The sequence below is a fragment of the Cololabis saira genome, chromosome 8, assembly GCF_033807715.1.
Source record: "Cololabis saira isolate AMF1-May2022 chromosome 8, fColSai1.1, whole genome shotgun sequence".
Lineage (NCBI taxonomy): Eukaryota > Metazoa > Chordata > Actinopteri > Beloniformes > Belonidae > Cololabis > Cololabis saira.
Window position 1 is genome coordinate 25,031,854 of NC_084594.1, and position 24,335 is coordinate 25,056,188.

Below are 24,335 nucleotides of genomic sequence, written 5' to 3' on the forward strand. Positions count from 1 at the left end.
TACAGTATATGATCATAGGGATGCTTGTATTAACTGTTTAGAGCGATTTACAGGCTCTTTAAAACCTTAAAGAGTCCATATAGAGCTCATTTAGAGGTTAATAGGGTTATTTTGGGTGCCTGATGTAATGGCCTCCAACAAAAGTCCCAGTGTTTGGTCAGTTGTCATTTCTGCTTCTTTAGGTGGCTAACAGTGAAATGACCAGATCTAAGTGGCAGTCTTACGCCATAAAAGGAGCTCCAGTTCTCTACACCATCCTTTATGGAAGGAAATGAGATAATTGTGTCCCATAATTCTAATATCTAAAGCTATGCTACATTATATTCATACAAAGTTAGTGTGATTTATGTAAATCAAGAGGGACAATCTCAGCAACCATTCTTGATATGACCACATATGGATTTTCTTTATTTTTATAGTCTAAAAGTATTCAACCTTGATAATAAATGTCTGTTTTTATTAGGTGGTCTAGATTTGTGTTTATTGCATGCAACAACATAAGATTGGAGTGTACATGGTGGATTTTGTTATCCATCTTTTTTATATTTGTAATTTTGCCATGCAGAGCCACACTGCAGCAGAGTGCAGACGCAGTCTCTTAGCAGCGTAGCTGTCTTCTCTGAAGCTCTTAAGAATCCCTAGACCCTTTCTCCTGAACCTCTTGTTGTTTTCCACTAAGGGCCAAGGAGAAGTGTTTAAGAACAGACATTTTGTGCCAAGCGCCAGGCAACTACTTGTCACATACGAGGTATACAAATGTAGTCTAGATACATGATGGGAGAACAGTGACAGAGCAGGGTCTTTGGTGGAAAAAAAGCAAAACCCTTTGGTTTGGGTTTTGGGCCTTGTAAGATTAATTTATTAATTCATTTATTTTCTAGTTATTGATTTTTTTTTTCTGACAGAAGCATGTAACTGACTGAATAAATGAAAGAAAATCTATTTGATAGGCTTTTTTAATATATACTTTTTTAAATGAGTTAATGGATGTCCTAAACAAGCCAAACCAAACATAAACCATATTTGTCCATCTGTACAACAACTGGCTATTAGAACATGGAATGGCTTTAGCGTTGTGAACAGAGCCATCTTCATTATCTTCCCCTCGTAAAGACATTTGAAAATGATGATTTACCTTTTAAGTATAAAATCAATTTAAATATGTATTTTAATGCATGTTACATGTGTACTCATTCCTTTCCAGAGGTCCTGATCAGTGATCGACGGTCCTAGTGAACGAACACCACCCTTGGCAAGCTGGCGTCAGCCCCTCCCAGCTGCCTCCATGTATCCTGAATCTACCACAGACTCCCCCGCCCGCCTCTCCCAGAGACAGACCGGCTCCCCTGGCATGATCTACAGGTACGATGGTAGACATTCACAGTAAACACAAAATGTATACACACATATGTGTGAGTGTGTAAGTAAATAAAATACCTGCACAGAATGACATTGCCATTAAAGGCTTCATGATAGACGTCTTAAAGTTTCCATGAAACATCTCACAGAGCACAGTAGAAGCTGCCTCTTTGAAAGACCAGTCAGTCTGATTGGTCATTTACAATGAACTGAACTTGAACTGTGGTAGGAAAACCTTTTTTCTTAACCCAACTTCTTAGGTCCCTGACTTGATTATGGATATGTGATACCCTTGTGTTTCATATACTTAAATAATACAATTACTATATAGGATGGGAGGAGATATTAGCATGGTCATTTTATTTGAGCTGCCTTTTACCAGCTCATTAGCTTTTTCAGTCTTTTTTTCCCCCAGCTGTTTAGTGTCTGTACAATCTTATCTGATATGAGAAAGAAAAGGTGTGTTTTTTTGTGAGAGAGAGAATTTCCTACATAAATACATCTAAACATGCTTTATCAAGCAAGGCATAGCATGAGAAAATCACAGAAATACATGAAATTGTAATTCCTTTTAAAGAATGTTTGTATGGGGTTTGCATATTTCCTCCCCTGCAGTGCGTCATATCTTTAAATTATTCAAAAGGTGTGGAGAAAGTGGCACAGGCCTAAGGCTGTGTCAAAATTACTGTGTTTTCTTTCTAAAGCTTAAAACCTTTGTTACAGCTTTGTTACAGCTGACATCTACGCTGCTCTGGTGAATTTGACCCTTGACAAACAGTTTTGATCTGCTGCAGATCCAGTTTCCTGATATAACTACATGGGGAATGGATGATAAAACATGTATCAAGCATTACAATACACTTATATTTACAAATGCCACTTGAAAATGTACAAAAAAAGAAACCTGACATGTTTTTCTAAGCAAAACACAAAAATGTCGAGTCAGACTGTTGAGCCCTTAAGCCAGGCTCTGTGATGGTACGGGTTGTATCGGTACTCTTGGCAAAGATCATTTTGTCCTCTGTGCTGGCAGTGTTAATGCAGAACAGTGCTAAGAATTTCTAGCAAGATATTCTGCTTTCAAGACAACATCTTTTCCAGGGATGGCCAAGATCTTTATTTTCTTTTAACACTGCAAAGGCAGATTCTCTGCACATCAGCGGCCTACCTGCAGTCCTGACAGAGGATGACTGCAGGGGAAATGATGAGTAAAAGAGGGGGGGTGGGGGGAAATGACACCTCACATGTTTTGTCATTTGGTATTTTTAATCCGAAATGCATTAAGTGTTGTGAGAAGGATAATCAACAAACACGGTAAAGGCTTACCAACATCCCCAACTTTCTTTTGCAAATTATGCTTAAACAGAAGGGTACTAACAAATTTAATTCAAGTTGACCAGACAAAATATGGATTAAAAACATTTGTGGGTGGATGTAATTGTTATGCAGGTGTTTGTGTCTTACATTGTCTCTTTCGTTATATCTATTTGTCCTAATTATATGAATTATATGAATTTTGACCCCAAGGATTATCCATCAAACCTATTGAACAGCCTGCTTGGTGAAATAAGTGTTATATTATTTACTCTGTTTGCCACATAGTTTTCTGTCACTTCTTACTTTAACTTTTTGTTTTTCTTTTGCTTTAATTCCACTTAAAGTTGACACAACTTCCTAAGTATTCATGAAATATCTTTGTCAACTCTAATGTCTGCCACTACCTTGTTTCTGTGTCTATCTTTTTGCCACTAACTCCTTTTTCTTTCCTGCCTCAATTAATCAGAGCTTTCTTTCTTCCTCCTTTCCCTTGATGTCTTCAGTGCTCGTTATGGGAGCCCCAAACGACAGCTACAGTTCTACAGGTACCCGTCTGTCTCTGTATCTGACAGTCACATAACCGCTTCATTTTTATTTTAAGAATCTGATTTTTATTTGGACGTGTTAGTCCAAGTATTACTTGCGTGTACATCTGTAAGTGTGTGCATGCTTGTGTGTGTGTGTTTTTTTTATCTTGCTCTCGTTGTAACCTTGCTGTAAAGATTTGCTGTTCTGTCATTTAAAGCTGTGCATCCATTCTGTGCAGCATAGATAACACTTATCATCTACTATTTAGCTGCCAAAGCATATCCAGCTTAAACCTGATAGGGGTAACGCTGGATTTATTGCAAGGTTGCACACAAAACCTTTGAGTCAACAATAATTGTCAGACTTTTGATTTTCTTTTTTTTTCCTCTTTTTTCTTTTTTTTCCCCAATGTCGAGACTTAAGACTGCCATACTGTCCAACTCCTATATCTGTTTTCAGCTCTCATATTTTACTGAACTGCTTTTCAGACACTTTTTGGACGATCTTAGCACTTTCCTCATATTTTTTCCAGCTTTTTAAAGTCATATATTGTTTTTGAAACCAGAGAGATCATTTTGATCCTTTTGTGGAGTTGAGTAGATGCTCTGATGGACTAGACCACATGCTCCTGAGCATGGTGAGTCTTTGGGCTGTTTTAGAGTAGGGATCATGTTTTATGGTCTTAATATCAGGCCTTATTCTGCTGACCCAGTAATAAAAAGCCCTGACTATGTGGATGTGCCTGTAATGAGCTCACTCTCTGATTTTTATGTTGGCGCCTTACACATTTCTGTTCTTCAAAAGTGCAAACCGTCCCACTAGATGTTTTCCTGGTGTATGTAAGGGGGATCAATTAAGCGTTCCATCTTTGTCCATCTCTCAAATAGCTAAGTGTGATGATGCCGGGAAGGGTATTTTGAATAATTTTAGTTATCTCAACCTTGCAAGATGCAAACTAAAATTATTAGTGGTAAGTAGCCTTTACATTGATGTGAATGTACCCTGGAAGTTGTTGTTTTTTTTCTCCACTGCCTTAAAATCCACGCCCTGCTTTGGTATTAATGGATCTATATGATATTAACATTTTAGTTCAACATTCCTTTTTTTTAAATTTAAGATTGTGTTATTTATGGGTTGTTTCCTTATACAGCCATCTTGTGAGACCTTGTGATGATCTCATGAGTCAAGCTTTGTCTATGGAGTCCAATGAAGTGAGGATTATGACCCGAATTACTGCAAATCAGTACAAAAACATGCATGGGCTCTAATATTTTGTCAATACTGTATGACTTGGCTAGTCCAGAGACTTATGTACTAGCTTTTACGATTATGTGTAAAGTATTTCTGGTCATACTGTAGCTATCGTTAAATGAGGATACTGAGAGCTTTACAGAACATAAAGAAGGTTGACTTTTGACCTGTGTGTGTGTGTCTCTTGTGGATAGATGATCTGCTTTTCCCTCATACTGATAACCTAAGTGATGTTCTTTTAAAAAATGCTTGAAGGTTTTTAGCATGTTTTATAGATCTCGCTCTAAATACACAAAGAAACCACGCGTACAGCTTTTCCTTTGTGCAAAGTGAGATTTATAAAGTGATAATTTGTTGTGGAAACAGTGCATCTCTAATGTTGTTCAGATCATTCTTCAATTTATTTAGAGCAGCTAGATCCTGATGTGATGAAATGGGAGGGGGGAATAGTATGATTGGTTTCATTTTTCTGATTTTGTTTCTTATGCTTACTTTTTAAAGATATTCTTATCTAACTGTGGTGCCATGAATAGCTGCAGTTGAACTGCTCCGCTGGGGTTGAAAGACCTTGCACAAATCATTTGAGAGTTGATTGCTTCCGTTACTTTTTACCATTCAGCAGTTTTTGTTTTGTTCTCTATTTTGTGACTGAGGCCGTCAAACAGGAAATATATCAATCTCTTTACTCCACTGATGAGTGTCTCAATTTCACAATTGGCAAAATTGCACTTCTTTGTTGGCGTTTTCATTTTCATAGCTATTAAGTTGTGATGCCAAGTGTGTTTTTAATATGCAAAACCCTACCTCGTGTCTGCATCCATTTTCAGGACTGAGAGCTTTCCTGAATGTAAAGGCGGTTGAGCCGACATCCTGGTCTCACATGGAAGTCAATATTCACTTTTAGACATGTGCAAGATTGTAGGATGATTGTGATTTATAACAGAGAACCATATGTACGTATGGTCTTATATATATATATATATATATATATATATGATAAAAAGCCTGAGTGGTACCCTAATGTATTGCATCAGGCCTATGAAGCTAAGAACTGGAGCCACATAACTCAAATTTAATGATTGTTTAGCTGATTTCATCTGCCACTAGTAATACCTGTGTTTTCTTGGTGGGAAGACCTTAAAATACTTTTTAAATCACACAACAGTATGCACAACTTTATACTGATGTGTGCAGAATGTTTTATCTCTAAAATGAATAAAATGCTGCTCTTTTACTATTGATATCAGATTACATTGCAAAGGCAAAAACATTCAAATAATCTAGTATGAATTAATTGCTTTCTTGAATATGATTTAATATATAGTTAACATTTCTTAAGTAAAAAAAAAAGTGACTAAAGGAATGAAATATTAACACTTACACTAACGTCAACCACCTCAGTCATCACCAAGGCATCAGTTGGACGGGCGGCAGCTTGGACACAGTCATTTTCTTGATAATAGCTGTTGTAAAGTAATTAAAATCCTTGTGTTAAATAGCATCAGTGGTCTGGCAGTACATCTTTTAACCATGCCAGAATGCCTCTCCTGGTAGATTCAGAGCTGTATTTGCAGTGTGGTTAGAATTCCAGTTCATGTCAACAGATGTAGTGATATGAATTAGTCTGGGTCTTTTTGTTTCATAATCTGCATAGAAATCCAACTGTTTAATAAGACGTCTGCTGATTTTGAACTTCGATGACAATCCAACGTAGAGCAGCCATGCTTGCTTTGTTTTTGTGTGTAAGACTCATTACGATGCGGCACCATCTGATGACAATATTAACCTCAACATACTGTAAGACCAGAAGGCGAAATGCAGACACGCCAACTGCTGTTGTTTTCATCGTTCTTTGGTTAGATACTACTTAGACATGCTCAGTCATTTTCTGCTTGTGTGTACATGTACAGTCTGTGTTTACATGCCCGTTTGTGCTTCATGTGCACACAGTACTCATCCACTCATTGTCTGGCTCTTAGCATTCTTTCCTGTGGAACAACAATCACAAGCTTTTAGTGCAAAAGCTTTTGTGAATAATTCAGGGCTGATAATATTTGCTGCGGTTAGCAGAAACAAGGCGGGCCACTAAACGGCATAAATGGATTTCTTCCATGAGATCTCATCGGGAGGGGAGGAGGAGAGGTGTTGGTTGTGGTGATACAGTACGGTGCAAGTGGTGAGGGGAGGGAGGCACTCATTCACTAATTGGTTTAGGCGTTTCCTAGTAAGACACTCCCAGTTTGGGTGGACCTGCTTCACGACTGTCCGCAGTCTGTGTTTATAAGAGCAAACTGGCATTCCACGACCTTGCTCATGAGCGGACCTCCGAGAAATCGGGTGAGTTTGGGGGAAAGATTTGCTCTTGTGACCAATTTGAGACTGTTTGTTTGTGTGTGTGTGTGTGTGTGTGTGTGTATGTGTGTGTGTAGTCTGCATGCAGCCTAGCCTGAAGTCTCATATCCAGAGATTGCTTATTAATCCCTGGGGGAAAGGTGCTAAATTAATTCTAGTTAGCCCTTATGCATGGACATGCATATGCATGCTAGACAAACTTGGATGAAATTTGTATTTTTGGAAGATTGACTACTGTCCTGCTATGATGGCAGCAACAAATAGGTTAAATCTTTTTCTCTGTGTCAACATATCTAATCAATAGAAGCAATATTATTTGCAGTTAATTTTTATTATTTTATTGTGTCCATAATGTGAAATTCAATGTCTGTTTGGATGTTAAAATCAAAGCTTTAAATGGCGGTTTGGTGTCAGGATTACTGTAGCATAGTGAGATGCAGCAAAAGTGCAGATAAAAGTGTTGTTTTTGTCCATAGACGTTTAAAGGATCAATACAGTCTGAAGCTAACACTGTACTTGAAACCAGCAGTAAAATGTACATTGTTATATGTTTTATTTCAGTTATCATTAAAATTGTAGATCTCAAGTTATGATGAGATGGCAAATATGATGTTTAATTTTTTAATCTTTGATTTTCAGAAATGATCAATTTATAGTATGAACAGTTTCAATTTGTATAGTTTAGATGTGTATAAAGTATATTCTAATTAGTGTTGTTTTGTAAGTTTCAGTCTTGTTTAGTATTAATAATGCATAAATGTACAGTTGCACTGTTAACGTGACATGCTGCCTTTTGCTGAAAAAGTGGTTTTGTGGTCAGTCGTCACTGGTGCATTTGGCCTTAAGCTGCATTCTTGTACTGATGGAGCTGACTCAGTGCTGACCTCTGTCCATTGATTTCAATTAAATGCTTTCTGATTATCTAAATTATGGAGGAATTTGATAACTCTTGTTGAAATTTTTTGACACTTTAAACTCCTTTTGAAAGAGTGCCTTAATTGCAATGATTTGCATCCAAAGCCGATTTTTTTTTTTGTACACTTTTATTGTAGCAACCTATACTTTTTCCATCTAGAAAAAGCTTGTTGTACCTATATGTGTGGGATACACTATAGTTCTACACTCAGCAAGTTAGTTGTGGCTCTCCCTATTTGTTTGAGATGTGAGAGTAGGAAAGTCTCCCTCCTGTTGCTTCGTGCATGCGTGACCGTCTCTCCTTCACAGATACCATTTGTCCTTTTCCGTCCTGCTCCTTAATCACCTGCAATCACCTGGATGCTCCCCATCAGTGTAATCCTACCATTCTGTACCTGTAAGGGGAGGGTGGCGCTGGGCTATTATATGCGACTCTGATTACAGGATGCATGCCTGTGTGCTGCTGCAAGCTGGAGAGTATTTTTTTTTTCATGGGAGCAGGTGCTATTTAAAGAGGTGGCTGTACGCTGGCAGCTCTTTGCTTCATCCGTGTCACTACTTTATTTTGCACTGCACGGTTTCACCCAGCATCTCGAGGAGGAGGAGAAGGAAGGGTGGGGGGGAGCATGTTTGCGGGAGGGTACGCTGGCGGGCCCAGGGGGCCCCCTGATAGGCGCTGGTCCAGTTATTGTCCTCCTGAAAATCCTCAGATCCCCAAACCGCCAGTACCAGGAAACGGTGTTCGGAAAAGCAGCAGCAGTGGCAGTGGCAGTGGCAAGATGTTGTCTATGTCATACAGCGAGAGCATCCGGAGTGGGATCAACCGCTACCACTCGGACCAGGGGCTGAATCAGCCTCCCGCTAGGGCCACTGACCAGGCTGAGCTGCAGAGACTGCGGGAACAGAGGATCGCCGCTCAGATTAAGAACATGGAAGACTTCCTCAAGATGAATGGTTTGGCTCTGGAGGAGTGTGTGTCTTTTCAGACAGGCATGAAGTACAGGTAAGAGAAACAGGCAAAGATGGACAGGGACTGGCTTACTATCTGCACCAGGACCGGGGTGGGTACTGAGAATCAGCAGTTGAAATCAGCCTGGCTGGAGAGGTCTTAGGTCTGGACAGTTTTAAGGGTCTCCTGAGCATGTCTGGCAAATGGCCTGAATGGGTTCTTGTAATAGTTTTCGGTTGGACTCAAACTTTTATTCATCTAAAATGTAGTTAGTTCACAGTATATAGACAGTATCCATCTGCTTCTTCTTGGTTAGTGCCCCCTCAGCATTGTTCAATCCTCTGGTCAGACTCCACTCATGTAAAGGTAGCAGGGCCAGGTTTTATTTTAATCATCTAGGTCGGTGGCATATTTGCCCAACTACATAGGAAGGACAGAGTGCTCCATGAGGAGTTATCTGGCCCCTTAAATTCACACCACCTTTTCCTTCTACCGTTGATCACTTACACTGGTTTCCCTCTCTTGTTAATGATACAAAGAATTGTTCCCCATTAAGACAGAATTATTCATTTTAATTCATTAACAAAAGTCCAGTGTAGCTTCCAGTCCTGCACATTTTGTAGTTTAGTTATTTTGCATAGTGTTTTCTTATCTACCCAATTTATCGTGTCTTATTTTCCAATTTTTCTTATAATAATCTAAGTTTCTCTCTCGTTTTGAAAAAAGTTACACAACTTCAATGTCTATACAGTTAAAACTACAGCTGCAACCTACTGCCCACAATAAATACTATCTTGATACCCAATGTGTATCAAAACTGTATTGACAGAAAATGGAATACAAGACTTGAAATTTGATGTTTGTGTATATTGAGTCATTAGAAGCAGATTCAGTATTCTTATATGCATTTCTTGTCCGTACAATCTGACAATCAACAATATCAATATGAAATGTTAGCACCATTTGCCCTGCCAGAGCGGCAGGCTCAGCATCTGTTGTCCGGGCTGATGTTGTCATCGTCAGGGACATGGATAACTTTCATCAAACACAGGCCGAGCTGCTGTTTTTCACTCAGACCAGTGACCTGTTTTTCACTCAGACCAGTGACAGGAGTGCCGGTATGCCTGGCTGCTTTTCTCAAGTGTTACCGATGTCTGCCGGTGGCATCGTAAGTCATTACTTAGCAGTCACCTTCCTGCTGTGTAAAGCTCCGTTACCGGCCCGTGACAGGCTTCGGTGAAGCTTTGTGAACGTGCATCAAGAATATTAACAGCATTACTGAAAGACTGTGCAGTATTTTCATTATTTGTCACAGGGTCTTTTACAGTAATGTTCATGTAGTCACATTTTGTGGTATTGCATTCAACCATTTGTGGTTTTGGTTTTCACGCAAGTATCAGCTTATTTGAAAGAGGAAATCCGGCCAGGATCCCTTCTACTGTGATTGCTTTCAATTCTGTAATTAGGGCTGCAACTAGGTCAGCAAGTACAGTAGACCTCTGACTCAAAGTCATCATTATTTCAGGGGTGTGTGCATACATGTGTGCGTGCGTGTGTGTGTTCAGAAAAGCAGGTCCTGATTGTTGCCGTGTCCCAATACTCGCACAAATATTTCTGCCAAATATCTACACAGATTGTATTTTTGGGGGAAAATGCTCCTGGCTTGAAGGAGGCTAACAGGAAATAATCATATTAATATTGATCACCAAAACTGGACAAAGTTAGATCAGACCTGATAAAAATACCTTTATTTGTGCTCAGAACTGAATATTGGCTGCTGACCCCAAGTGTTACAGATATAAGGCAGTTTAAATCAAAGAAAAGTGTTATTTTGTTTCCATTATATTCCTCTTGAAACAAAATACGACCACTCAGCGGGCCCCTTTGAACAGCAGGAAACTTTCCGAGTGTTCATGTCCTCCCACTGAAAGGGCCAGTGAGTGGGTAAACAGCCAGCTGAGTTCAGAGGGGCGAGACAGAAAGCCTCGTCTCCTGGATTAAATAGAGGAAGCCTGAGTGAGTATGGATTTCTGGAGTGACTGAACGCTAATGGACGAGGAAAGAATATCCATTGGGATGATTCCTTATCTCAAGTAAACCTTCTCTGGTTGTCTTGTAAGGCTTTGATTTAAAGCTTTGCTTCAGGTTTTGTAATAAAATAAACATAAACTTGCCTTGTTGTAGAACTTATTTGACACACTTGGTTTAGTCTCTAACCAGTGATCCATGTTTAGTTTTAATATTGGAGCGTTGATCAACCCTTGGCCACTAGGGGGCAGAAAAGAATCAAAGTGTGTAGATTCCTATTCAAAACTATAACTGGTTCAAAAAGTTATGGAAGCTGATATAGATATAGCAGATGTAGATAACAGTTCACCTGCGTTAGAGATGAGCAATATCCTTTCTTTTTTTTTGTTTATTGTTTTTGTCTCTTTTTTTTCCTGAAAAACAAAATGTTTCTTGGGGAAACATCTCAAATGTCTTTAGATGTTTAAATACGTTAAATCACATTTGTCATGTTTGTTTGCTTTGTAAAACATTTAACAGTAAGTCAAAACGTTTTAGAGTTTTAGAGCTTGTAATTTATTTCTCTTCCCCTCCGGAGAACCATGATACCCCCTAATGACATTCTTTTTTTTAATGTATTATAAGCAATAATTGCAGCTCATTTGTAATTTTTTTAAATGATATCCATTACATTTTCTCAGAGATGAAATGCCATGAAAATAAATTCAAGTCAACATATAAATCCCACTAAATTACCTCAAAATATATATATTTTTTGTTTGTATTTTTACATTTGTTAGATATTATTTTTCTGCACATTCACTTATTTAACCACACAACGCAACCGTGATGCAAGTTAAATAAATTTAAGAAAAGGTTTTTTTTAATTAATATTTAACATGTGAGGATTTCAGCTCTGGTCGAGGATTCGTGTCCACTGGGTGGTGCAGAAGCTCCACTAAAGCTGAGGAACCTGATTCATGCACCCTCCCTCTGCACTTCATGACATAATGCAGTGAGAGCATCTAACCTTTGAGATTTTCTGTCAAACAAATATACATCAGTTTCTTAGGAGCATAAATTGTTATTGAAACCTTGACAAGAAGACTAAAACTATTTAAAATGGCAGCCGGTCATAACATGGAAGTACAGATGGATGCTTCTGCTATGCGTCGAACCGTCATTGAAAGTTGTGTTTTTTTCCGTCTGAGCATGTTTGTCTGTTACTTTTTTTTGATCGCCTGCACCAGTCTCTTACTCTGTCACTTATTGTCTTTTTAACATGTGGAAACAAACCTTTTCACGATGAAAGACAAATCCGCCCTGAGACACTCTAAACTGTCATTATTCCTTTAATCTCAGATGCGCTGCAGCATGTGTTTCAATCTGGGCTCCTGTGACGTTTTTCTTCAGGCAATCCCCTACTAAGTCTAAATTTAGAAACCAACCCGTATCCGCAGCTGCAGCTGGATACAGCTGAGTGGGCCGTACTTTAACCTGTTCAACCATTGCTTTTTTTGTTTTTACACATCAGGCCCTGTGGACCAGTGCTACACATGTGTCTGAGTTTGGTTTTGAGCGTAGGAGATGATGTTTAGATATCTTGAGTGATATAGATTTGGTTTCCAGAGGTGCCATCTTCAGTTTCTCTCAGAGCTCAGTGTGGCTAGTCTGGTGTGACAGCGTGTCAAACTGTTCAAGTCAGAGCTGGAGCATGAGCACAAGAGCTGGAAATGCTGGGGATTACACAGTCCTGCTCTATTTTGGTTTGCTTGATGTGCATCTGTTTTGAAAATTCTTTTGAGTGCAAAACTAAATCACACAAATGTGGTTCAGTTTGTGATATTTTTCAGATATTATGTCCCAAAGCTCTGCGTTTTCACCATAAATTTATTTGATCTCGGATTATACCAAAGACTAAGGTGCTTTCCTAATTTCTAAGCTTTTGTTATTAGTCGTAATGCACTGCAAGCTTCACTGGAGAGGGCTGCACTTGACCGTCTCTACAGTCATAAGTAGTTTATACAATTGTTTGAAGTGTTCGTTGGATTGCAGTTCAACGTTTGAATTTAAGAAGGACATTTCTCATCGGAAGTGGCTCCTTTCAAGTTTGGCAGTTTTAAACCCTCTCTTTTAACAATTAAACATTTCTGTGTTGCGACTGGAACCATAACATGCACTGCTGAATGTTGGCGCTTGGAAGCATATTGAATGTTTTTACAGTACATCTGTGTGAACATCGCTCATGCTGTCATAACTGTGCTGTCTAGTATGTCTTTAAAGTGTCTATGTGTACATTTATGACTAACACCAGAGGAGCTTCGTAGCCTTTTAGAATCGTTCAGATTGTCAATTTCCCCATCTCAATTCTGTTCGAAAACATTCGGCAAATACCACACTGAGAGTTCCTTTCTTTTCCTTTCTCTTTTTGTTTAAAGTTTCAGCAGCTACAAACGTCTCAGCCTTCACGTTGTTCAAAATAATATGCTGCATCAGTTTTAGTTTTCTTAATACATTTCTAAAATAGAATAGGACTTCCTTCAGCTGAAGACGTGATGGATTTAGACCTAAATATTCAGGACTGCTCTGTTAAGGAGCATATAGATGAAATATTTCTCATTCACAAGTCAAAGGCTGTAACGGTGAAGAAAGCCCACTGAAGCTTTTCATACATTTCTATGCTTTCGTGGGCAGATTTAATGCAGATGGAATTTGGCGTTTTCACGCTCGACTGATTCCACAGAAATGCAGCAAAACCGTGTTTAGACCCAGGTGTTGTGCTGAAACCAAGAGATTAATTGAAAATGAAATAGGCTTACCTGTGCTTTGGGCGAACCTTTAAACCATATTTGCTCTCGCTGCAGTTTTGACAGGACACTCACTCCTGGCTTTCCCTAGCATTTCCTTCGGGTATAACACATAACCAACTCCTGGCTTTTTCCTGTTTTTATAAATGTGTAAACCAGCTAAATGAGAGTTTTGCACCTCTTGAATGATTTCTCAATGATAAGACACTTCAGTTCGGGCTTTTGTTGGCAGTGTTTTAACTTTCGTTTATATTTTCCGTTTCTCCTGAGTTTTTCTCTCAGAATACAGTTTTTCATATTTAAAGGTATCATGTCTCAAACCGGGGCAGCACGGTGGCTTGGTGGTTAGCACTGTTGCCTCATGGCAAGAAGGTTCCTAGTTCGACTCCCGGGCCCGGTGGGGGTCTTTCTGTGTGGAGTTTGCATGTCCTCCCTGTGCTTGCTAGGGCTCCCTCCGGCTACTCCGGCGTCCTCCCACAGCCCAAAAACATGCATGCTAGGTTAACTGATGATTCAAAATTGTCCGTAGGTGTGAGAGTATCTGGTTGTCTGTCTGTATATGTGGCCCTGCGATGGACTGGTGACCTGTCCAGGGTTCCCCTGCCTCTCACCTGGAATAAGCTGGGATAGGCTCCAGCAGACCCCCGTGACCCTGCAAAGGATAAAGCGGGTATAGAAAATGGACGGATGTCTCAAATCAAGACTTCACGTTTTTTCCTGTCGGGATGTCCAGATCAGGCCTTAAAGGGGACCTTTTATGGCATCTAATACCTATTTTAAACAGGCCTTGGATGTCTTAAAAACAAGCTTTTGATGGTTTTTGCTAAATAAATTAGAAATTCAGTCTCTGAGCCATGTCTTTATCATCCCATTCTCTAACCTCATTATCTATGCAGGATTCTGAGTGGCTGGGGAGGCTTTGATAATGAGGCACTGTGCTGAACGGCTGCCTGAATGACGCGATACGCCGCTATGAAAAAATGGAGGAAGCTCCGGCCAGCGGAGGAGTTGTCGTTGTTCCAGCCAGAGTTAGTTGTGGGCGTGGTTTCACGCATCGGAGGCCAACCTATGTAAATCGCATTTTGGTTACGTAACGAAAGGGAGCAGAATCTGAATAGCTCGTAGAAGCCACATCAGACTGGATGGCTCATCCGGGCGGCTGTACAGACACTGCAGAATTTGGTTGCTTTCCTCCATCTCTGAGTTGGCAGGCTGAGGGGAGACCACTTTATATATGTTAAAGCAAGAAAAAACGTGTTTTTCATAATAGGTCCCCTTTAAGTAACATTCATGTTGTTTCTGGGCTTTACAGGTTGAGGACAGTTTCATACAATCAGTAGCTGAGAATGAAATGGGAAACAGATGTTCAATAGGCTTAGTTTATCCCGTCTTTTTGCACTCTGTTTGCCATCAAAGGCTTAGACGGTGAGGGATCTGTGAAAACAATATTGCCTGACCTTCAGAGTTCTGTACCTCTGGAGAATCTGTGGTAAGGTTTTAATGCAAATACTATTCATATAAAGTTTGAACCTAATATTTTGGACCCAGCATGCCAGGGTGCCACAATAAATTACCCTCATCCTTTTACTATGCAGCCGACAGCATCTCTGACTTGCAAGAATTGTCTATGTATACATTTTCCTCAGCTACTGTATGACAAACGCACGCAGGCAGCACGGAGGATCCTCCTTTGAACACAATGCATTATTATGTTTCTTCCAGTCACTTTTTCTGTATTCATATTAGTGAGTTCTATCCCTGTGGATGTGCAGATTATCCCGGTGCGCTTTAAGCACACCTCGTTGATCATGTCATGATTTTGAAATCATAGTTTGAAGGTGAATCACTGCTGTTTTGTGGCGGTTGGTATATTTGCTTATATGTATGTTTAATCAACAACATATGCTAATTGAAGGTTAAATGGTCCATACTTACATAGCACCTTTAACCTTATCTAAGTTCAACTAAGTATTTTACTACGTATGTCTGCTTCACACATAGACTCTAATAGGGCTTTTTGTTTTATCTCTACAGTCTGCAGCTTTAAATTCAAATTTGAAAAAAACTTTATTAATTAGGCCCTTTACAACAAACATATAGAAGATGTACAACATCTTGATGCAAGCGCTGAAGGACTTAAGCCTCCTTAAAGGCTGAGTTATGGTTCTGCGTCAAAACGACGCCGTGCCTACGCCGTAGGGTACGCGTCGACGCGTACCCTACGGCGTCGCTGACGCCGTCGCTGACGCCGTCGCTGACGTGCACATCCCAAAAATTGTAACTACGCGTCGAGGTGACGCAGACCAAACGCAGATAGAGAGGGCTGTGATTGGTTCGCTTGGTAGCAACGCATTTCCGGTTTCCGGTTTGAAGCAGTCGTGAACTTTTAGCGCTCTTTTCTTCGTGTATGTGTGATTTTTTTTTTTTTTTTTTATTGATTTTTTTTTTTTCTCACAATAGTTGTCCTTATGTCTTTCATTCACTGTGACCGGAAAAGTCGGATAAACCATTCAGGAAAAGATTGCGACCTAGCGGTCGCGGGGGGTACTGCACGACGGCGTCACGGTGATGGCATAGGCACGGCGTCGATTTGACGCAGAACCATAATTCAGCCTTAAGAAGTAAACTCTGCTCTCTCCCATGGCATTGCCAGTCCAGTCGGCTGTCAACGTGAACACCAAGGTATTGATACTCTACCTCTTCAACTTGATGGTAAACCATGATGGTAAAAACTATTTGACCTAATCCTGGCTCTCCTAAAATCCACAATCATCTCCTTTGTCTTGTTCGGATTCCAGATTAGATAATTCTTCCCACAGCATGCCACAAAACGTTTTGTCCATCACCGATACACCCCACAACCGCAGGCTCATCCAGTATTTCTGCAGATGACAGGAGTCCGACTTGAACTGGAGGTCTGAGGTGTACAGCGTAAAAGAGGAATGGTGGGAGTACAGATCCCTGTGGAGCTCCTTTGATGCTGACCACCTGGTCAGACACACAACCACTCAGTCTCACGAACTGTGGTCTGTTTGTCAGGTAGTCAGTAATCCAGGTGATTATGGAGGCATCCAGCTGTGTCTTCTGGACTTTCTTATGTAATAATGCAGGCTGGATGGTGTTAAATGCACTGCAGAAATCGAAGAACACGGTCCTCACAGTGCTTTGTCCAGATGATGGTTTGTTGAAGCAGTTGTAGGATGAAATGTTTATCTAAAATGTTTGAAAAAGCATTGGACATGTTTGAACTGTTTCTAGTTGCTCCAGAACATTTTGATAAATACATGAGCAGAGGATCCTATCATCTGATTAGAGGAAGAGCACTCTACCAACTTATCCAGCACTGCCCAAATTATATTAGAAAAACATAAATTCTGTCATCTTTTCTAAATGTTGCATACACGTCGTAAATGCACTTTTAAAGTCACCATTTTTCAACATTATTTGTTTCATTGGAAGCAACTTTGATCTAAATCCCCAAATCTTCATTATTACATAAGTAGAGGGGTTTCCTGTCCTCGTTCTTCGGTCGTCTCAGCTCTTTTGCTCTGCTGGATGTGTCAGCAGGGACAGCAGCACTGACAACTCCTCCTGAGCCCTACTGTCTGCCGGGAATCTGTCATGTTCACTGGAGAGTTAAGAATTGCAGCACTCGCTGCTAACAGATGAGGCCTGCGTCTGCATTCACTCATCTTTTTCCTGAGGATTTTCCAGAATCGCAGAACAGTTGGACCTAATTTAGTAAATGTCCGTATTTCTATTAATTTAAAATCTTCAGTGTCTCTTGGTTACACTTGAAATCATTCATATTTGTGTGCGAGTTGATTTGATTGAAGTCCATTAAATCAAAAACCCAATAAACTGTAATATTTTCATATACATTTTTTGCAATAACCACATCCTCATATAAAACTCGGAAATCTTTAGATTCAGCCTTCAGCTGCATTATGCTGCTGTTAAAGCATTAGCACATCTGTCGATCAGCACTGTCCGTCTGTCTGACCTCATAGCTCTTTCCATTAATTGTCTTAATCCCCTTCATTCACTCATGCACTTCCTTTCAGACATGTGCACATACCCCCCTCTGTCTCTCCAGCACCGCCACATCTGAAGCTTTCTTTCACTTGATAGCTCAAATCCTCAAACACTTATGAAACTCTCAGTAAGTTGCATTTTAAAATGCTATTTGACAACTTACTGATACTATGATGCAGCTTGTTTGGTGCAAATGGTTCAACTTGAGGGAGAATAAGCAATGAAGCTGTCTTTGAATTTATATTTCTGAATATAGTTTTTGTTGTTTACCCAGCTTAAAGGATTTGGGGGTTGATATGAATCCTCCTATCCTCCTTGATATTCTGGCAAGGGAAACCTTATATGTGCTATGCTCTCTACAGAGAGATACTGAAAGTCATTAGCTAAGACAGATGAGGTCTAACATCCAGCAACATCTTCTGATGCCAGTTTGTGTCAAACTGAGCAAGATTGTCCCTGTCAGCGGATATGTGTGAGGCTCCATGTGACTCTCAGCCTGGTCACAAGTGTCTATTTTGGTAGTCCGTCTCTGGTTTAGTAAGTAAAGGAAGTGCTGCAATTGTGCCAAAGCTCATTGTTTTATTTTATTTTGGTTGCCCCTTAGCTTGTTGTGAATTGTTTTAATTTTAGGGATTTAAACAGATAATTCCTGTTTACTTAGAGCTGTTAAATGTTAAAATGTTGAGAAGAGGTCTCCTTCCATGGAATCAAGATTGCCACATATAATAATAATAACAGTCTCATGTGGAAAAGGGGAAAAAGAATCAGTTGTTAATAAAGTATTAAATGGTAGGTGTTATATACTGTGATTTAAAAAAAAAAAGACTCTTAAAGATGTGAAAACAGGGGTTTTGTGTAAACTTATGACCTGATCAGGAAAAAACCAGGGGCGCCTCCAAAAATGTTTCATAGGGGGGGCCAGATGGGGCCACTTAAATTCTTGGGGTGGACACCAAAACTAAAAGCCGTCATTACAGGATTGTATTATACTGTTGTAGTATAAGGGCTCAGAAATACTTAAAAAAAACGCCTACTGATATACTTGGGTTTATTACGGAAGAGTATTAGGGCCATGCAAGAGAAAAAATATTTGAGAGGGGAAGATTTTTTTTTATTGTGCACTTCGAGAAAAAAGTCGAAATATCGAGAAAAAAGTCGAAATGTTGAGATTAATGTTGAAATACAATTTTGTGAGTAAAGTTGAAATTTCGAGAATAAAGTTGAAATACATTTAATCTTTTTTCTCGAAATTCTACTTCAACATTAATATCTACATTTCGACTTTTTTCTCGACATTTCGACTTTTTTCTCAAAGTGCATAATGAAAAAAAAATCTTCTTCCTCTAAAATATTATTTTTATTTTTCTCCTGCCTGGCCCTAATACTCTTCCGTAGGGGTGACCAGTGGGGAGGCCAGCAAATTTGTAGGGGGGGCCGTGGCCACCCTTGGCCACCCCCTGGTGACGCCACTGGAAAAAACTAAAGTCAGGCACTACTATTTTGTGAGACCACCTTCACCACACATGTGGCATCACTTCAGTAAACACTGTCACTGTAGGTTTCTTAGTTCAGAGTTGAATTCAGATCTTAAATTGCCAATCAATGACTCAAACTGCTGGCCAAAGTCTTTTCCAGCACATCCGAAAGATTCTTGAAGAAGTTCTGGAGGTATGGACCTGTATGGAATCGGTGGGGTGTAATCCATGTTTGAAAGTAACATCTGATGCTCCCTGACCTGCTCTTTCACAACATCTCCATGCTGTGAGAGAAGAACATATATGTATTGAAAAAAAATGGTATACAGGTCCAGGCCACTATACCCCACAGACATGGGCAGTAGGTGCTGGGCGTGATGGGTGCATCACTTCATCCACCATTCTTCCTACCCTGATGCTCCCATCACTCTGGAGCAGGGTTTAAATGGACTCATCGCAATGTCTTATGAATAAAACATGATTTATGTTTGACATCATACAGGTTCACACTCTGCAAATTGTTGAACTTACTCAGAGAGCAAGTGCCTCTTTCTAAGAGCTAATTAACGGGAGCTGAGGTGAAGCGTCGATACTCGTGACAGTGTGTTTCAGTGGTCAGAGAAGTTTCTGATGAAGTTTTTGATGAAAGCAGTTGTCTTCTTTTCTCTTCCACTGTTCTTCTTAGCTGCAGTAGGTGGGTAGCAGTTAGGCAGAGGCCAGTTGTTTCAGACAAAGCTCTCGAGTCCTCATTACTGCATGGTATTATCCAGACTTTTTCTGGCCAGAGATTCATGGCAGAGCAGAACAAAACTGATGATTTTGATTGTCTTGTGTTTTTGTCCTACAACTTTTTCTTGTATCAGTAACAGAGCATGTACAGTGCTGTGAACAATGAGCGGAATCTCTTTCCAGTTTCTTTCTTCATCTTTTAAGTCAGAAATGCATCATCAATGCCATTTCCTTTCATTATCTTCTGCATTGTAGGCTCTAGTTCATGTTAGTCGTGATCAAGAAAACAAATTCTATTACAAGCTTTCAGTTTTTTTCTCTCCTCTTCCTCCCCCTCACATTAAATACAGTAAAGGGCTCCATCAGTCCTCTGCATTAATTCGTAGAGATGGAGCGTCAGGGGGATTTCAGAGGCTCTGTAGGGTTTTAGAGAACAACAAATCAGGGACCTAATCAAAGAAAGGAAGCGAAGGTCCTGACACACATGGGAGAGCATTGTGATAAAATCTGGAGTGGGAGGAGATTTATTCAGCTCTACTATCCAACACCCACGGCTGCTGAGTCTAACATGGTAACTTATTTAGTTTTTTAGGTATTTTTTTGCTATTTGCTTCTCCATTATTACAGAAATAGATGTTTTATTATTAAACTTTAAACTTTATTTGTATAGCACCAAATCATACAATATAAAATGCAACACATGGTGCTTTACATGCAGAATAAAATAACAATAAAAAACACAATTTAAAACATTCCATACGACCCCACCCCCCACCCTGTTAGAGAACAGTTGCTCATGGGGCTTTTGGACAATCTTTGTTTTCCTAGTTGGTTCACCTTAATCACAATTTTGCAAATTAACAGTTTAACCAAAGTTCTAGTTCAGCATCTGATTTATCTTGTGACACAGTAAATCCCAGTTCATTCCAACAGTTCTCAGGCTCATTTTGCTGAATGACCACAAAGCCGCTTAGAGGTCTGTTCAATATTTACTCGATAGCAGTACAGAGAAAAGAAACTCCAATTCACTTGCTCATTTAAAGGCGGTTTTAAACACAATCTGCTGTAACATAACCCCTTCAGCTAGGCATGGGACGATATGAAAATTTCATATCACGATATTAGTGGACAAAAATATCACGATATTAGCGCGTCGCTTATAAAATTCTTAAAATGCAAGGAAAAACACTAACCGTGGATCCACTGGTTCCTTCAGAACATTTATTCTCAAATCATTCTCAACACAGTGACACTTGAGGTAGAGAACAAATAGTGTACTGTAAATGTTATGCATTACAAAGTGTAAACTATAGTACCGGTACCGGTACTTATTTGAACTTTCTTTTTTTGTAAGAAAATACTTCCCTGAGAGTCGAAAGAAATAAGTGACAAATAGAAATAAAGTGACAAAGTAGAGCCAAATGCACACTGATTGTATTACTCTCTGAAACTTTAACAGTGGCTGGCTGCCTGCTACTTAGTACGGCTCTCTGGAAAAATAATAAAATAAAGGCACTGCTCTGTAGTATAAGAGTATAAGTATATGTAGTATAAGATTGAGTGAAAATAAAGTGCCACAGTAGTCAAATGCACACGGATTGTACTACTCTCTGAAAAAATATTAAATAAATAATAATAATAAATAATATTAATAAAATACATGAAAAAAATAACACTGGCTTCTACCTGGCTGGTAGCCTTGTGTGACCAAAAAAAAAAACAAAAAAAAAGAATTTGGCGATAATTACAGTACCCCACGATAACGTTATCGCGGCCGTTTTTTATCGCAATATACGATAATATCGTATATCGCCCCATGCCTACCTTCAGCATGTTCTTGAACATCACATTAGTGATTCTATAGGACCTTTTCTCACCAAAGAGTAAAGGCTTCCCTGATCTTTTTTGTTTTTTATCTTTAATGATTGTTTCTTCTATTTATCTGGCCTTTTGATTCAGTTTTAGTTTTTCATAGATGTGGTGAATGTGGTTGCTGTGAACCTGACATGTCAGATGTGCCTGTTGTTAATTAACTCATAGGAAGTGTGATGGACAGGATTTATTGGATTAGGCTTATGTTTTTCCCTCTGTTGTCATATCGTTGTCGCGGTTGATAGCTCCTGTTGTAATCATTAATTACAAGCCACTGATGCATGTGTAGTTCTGTAATTTGTTTGACATTTTTGAGTAATGTCACAGTGAATATAGAGTGTTATAATTAGATGGATGTTGACGTTAAAGCTGGATGTTGTCCCGTGTGGGCTTCCTGAGAGCACATGGCTGATGCTGGATGGCCTCAGCTCCTGTCCCTGGCTTCTCTTCACCACTCAGTCCTGCCTCCATGTCACGACTCTTGTGGCCCCTGTAGCAAAGCAGCGTGAACTGTGGCATCACGTTTCCATAGCAGTGGTGGAGAGCACATGGACCGTACTAGGGCTGGGCGATATATCGAGATTTTAATATATATCAATATATTTTCAAACACGATATGGTACGAGACAATATCGTTTATATCGATTTAAAAAAAAAAAAAATCTTTTTTTTTTTACATTTTTTTTTTTAATGATTTTGATATAGCTTATTTTGTGACAAATTGACTTGAATGTTTTATTTGAGATTTGCACAACTGTCAACCTCAGTGGAAAAGTCTGCCTGTTACTGTCTACATTGTATTAATTGCACAGTGTATTTTAATTTAATTGTTATGCAGGAAAGGGATATTTGTTTTATTTTATTCAAGAAGCATTTTTATTCTATATATGCAGGCAGTTTATTTTTATTTCATTTGTTTTATACATGTTGATATTGTGCAGACCTCTGTTAATAAAGGTACCTGTGTGACATTTGGCACGAGGCTTTGTATTAAAACTGACTGTTTTTTTAAGGGTTTGCCTCAGAAAAAAATGAAGCTAACAGAGATGCTATGCTATAATGCTTTGGGGGAAACCCCAATTAAGGCACAGAAAAAATATCGAGAAATATATCGATTATCGCCATTCAGCTAGAAAATATCGAGATATGACTTTTGGTCCATATCGCCCAGCCCTAGACCGTACCCTGTGCTAAAGACACATCAGGTCAGACCTGCTCAATTCCTCTGTTAAACTGAGCAAAGACTTTGGAGTAAACAGTGCTGTATTGGGTTCGCCAGCCCCTGGCTCAGAAGAAAGTAACTTAACCCTGCAAAGATGCACATTAATCCTTTCTTTATGTTCGATGTACTCCTGCTCAGAAGACAGATATCAAAAACCTGCTTTCAGCATGATGACACATTTCAGCAGTATGCCGACACTTTAATCTACTCCCTTGTTTGGTCTTAAAAAAAAAAAAAAAAAACTTCAGAAGATCCTTTTTATATAACTCCTTTTGTTTAGGCTTTCAACACACTCCGAGATAAAAATCAGATTTCAGTTCAATTAAACCACCCTGCCCATCAGGGTTCTGTTAAAGTCCAGGAGGTTGTTATTCTGAGAATAGGTCCTTCAGATAGCAGCAGCCCTTGTGCAGTACTGCTTTGATGGAGGTTGTGTTTTTGACTGGTTTACTACTACATTCTGATACTGATGCCCTCTTTTTTAATTATCAGCTGGGCACGCTAGCTGGTCCACTCAGATAAGCCTCAGTATTATATTACTTGGACTATGTGCCTCATCTATTGTCTTATCAATTTTTAACCTGTATCACATTGAGTCTAGCTTATGTGGTGTTTGCTTTCAACCTTCAATCATTACCATATATATTGTACAGACTGTATATTATGTTTACCCCAGAATCATTTATTTAAAACCAGATCAAATTCTAATAAGAAAAAAAAATGTTGAAGAAACAGCAGATTATACAATAATCAGCTTCTGAAGTTTTATTATACTCTATTAATAATCTTTTATCAAACAAAATATTCGCACAAGAAATACATATTCAGTATATTATGTCTGATGCATCTATCTTCATATTGTCAAAGATAAAGTTACATAACAAAAATTTCACGGGCAGTTGAGCACACCCACGTAAGAGCCCCTTTGTGGGGCCGTAGGCTAGTACAAAGTCCTGACCACTGAGCACTCCTTCGCTCCCTTTTTCTTTAGACAGAATAAACTAATTTCATCTACACTGCAGGGCAACAGATGGACAAAGATGGGCACAAAAATGCAGTAGCCTTTCTTAGGAGGGGGTGCTGTAAACACCCGAATTAAATGCCTTGCTCTCACGCTGCTGTGGCTTTCTGGATTTTCCTCCTCCTAGCTTCTCTTCATATCCCTCCCACTGCATTCGCTCCCTCTCCTCTCCCCCTCTCTTCTCCCATCTCTCGCTTTTGTGCTCTGCACCGCTTTATGCTCAGCGCAAGGCAAACAGAGGCAAGTTTAATCCAGGCAACGGCCAAAGCTGGGAAGTGATTCTGAGGTTACCTTTTTACTAACGTGCTGTAGTACCCAGTACAACATGCATCAGCCAGCGCAGCTGTCAAGCCGGACTGGGAGGGAGAGATGAAAACCTGCTGGAGCCGCGAATTGGGTTCTATTCTCTCTATTTCTGTGTGTGGATCTGATTGTTGCCACTTTTAAAGCTGGGGCGAAAGGTGTTATCTCTGGCACTGAGCTCACTTTTTTAAGA

The 24,335-nt window shown here is 39.5% G+C and overlaps 1 protein-coding gene across 5 annotated transcripts in view; it reads left to right on the plus strand.

Annotated features, from left to right (window-relative positions):
- The window catches only part of kcnab2a (potassium voltage-gated channel subfamily A regulatory beta subunit 2a), a 103,463-nt gene that overhangs the window by 50,126 nt on the left and 29,002 nt on the right, over window positions 1–24,335 (plus strand). For 2 of the 5 annotated variants that reach the window (XM_061727388.1, XM_061727387.1), the window contains exons 2-3: window positions 1,205–1,362; window positions 3,180–3,221. In XM_061727388.1, the coding sequence (XP_061583372.1) occupies window positions 1,286–1,362; window positions 3,180–3,221 (119 nt within the window). In that variant the 5' untranslated portion in view covers window positions 1,205–1,285. Of the gene's footprint in view, window positions 1–1,204; window positions 1,363–3,179; window positions 3,222–6,712; window positions 6,793–8,348; window positions 8,726–24,335 lie in introns of those variants that run through there. The other 3 variants (XM_061727385.1, XM_061727389.1, XM_061727384.1) reach the window with 3 other exon arrangements.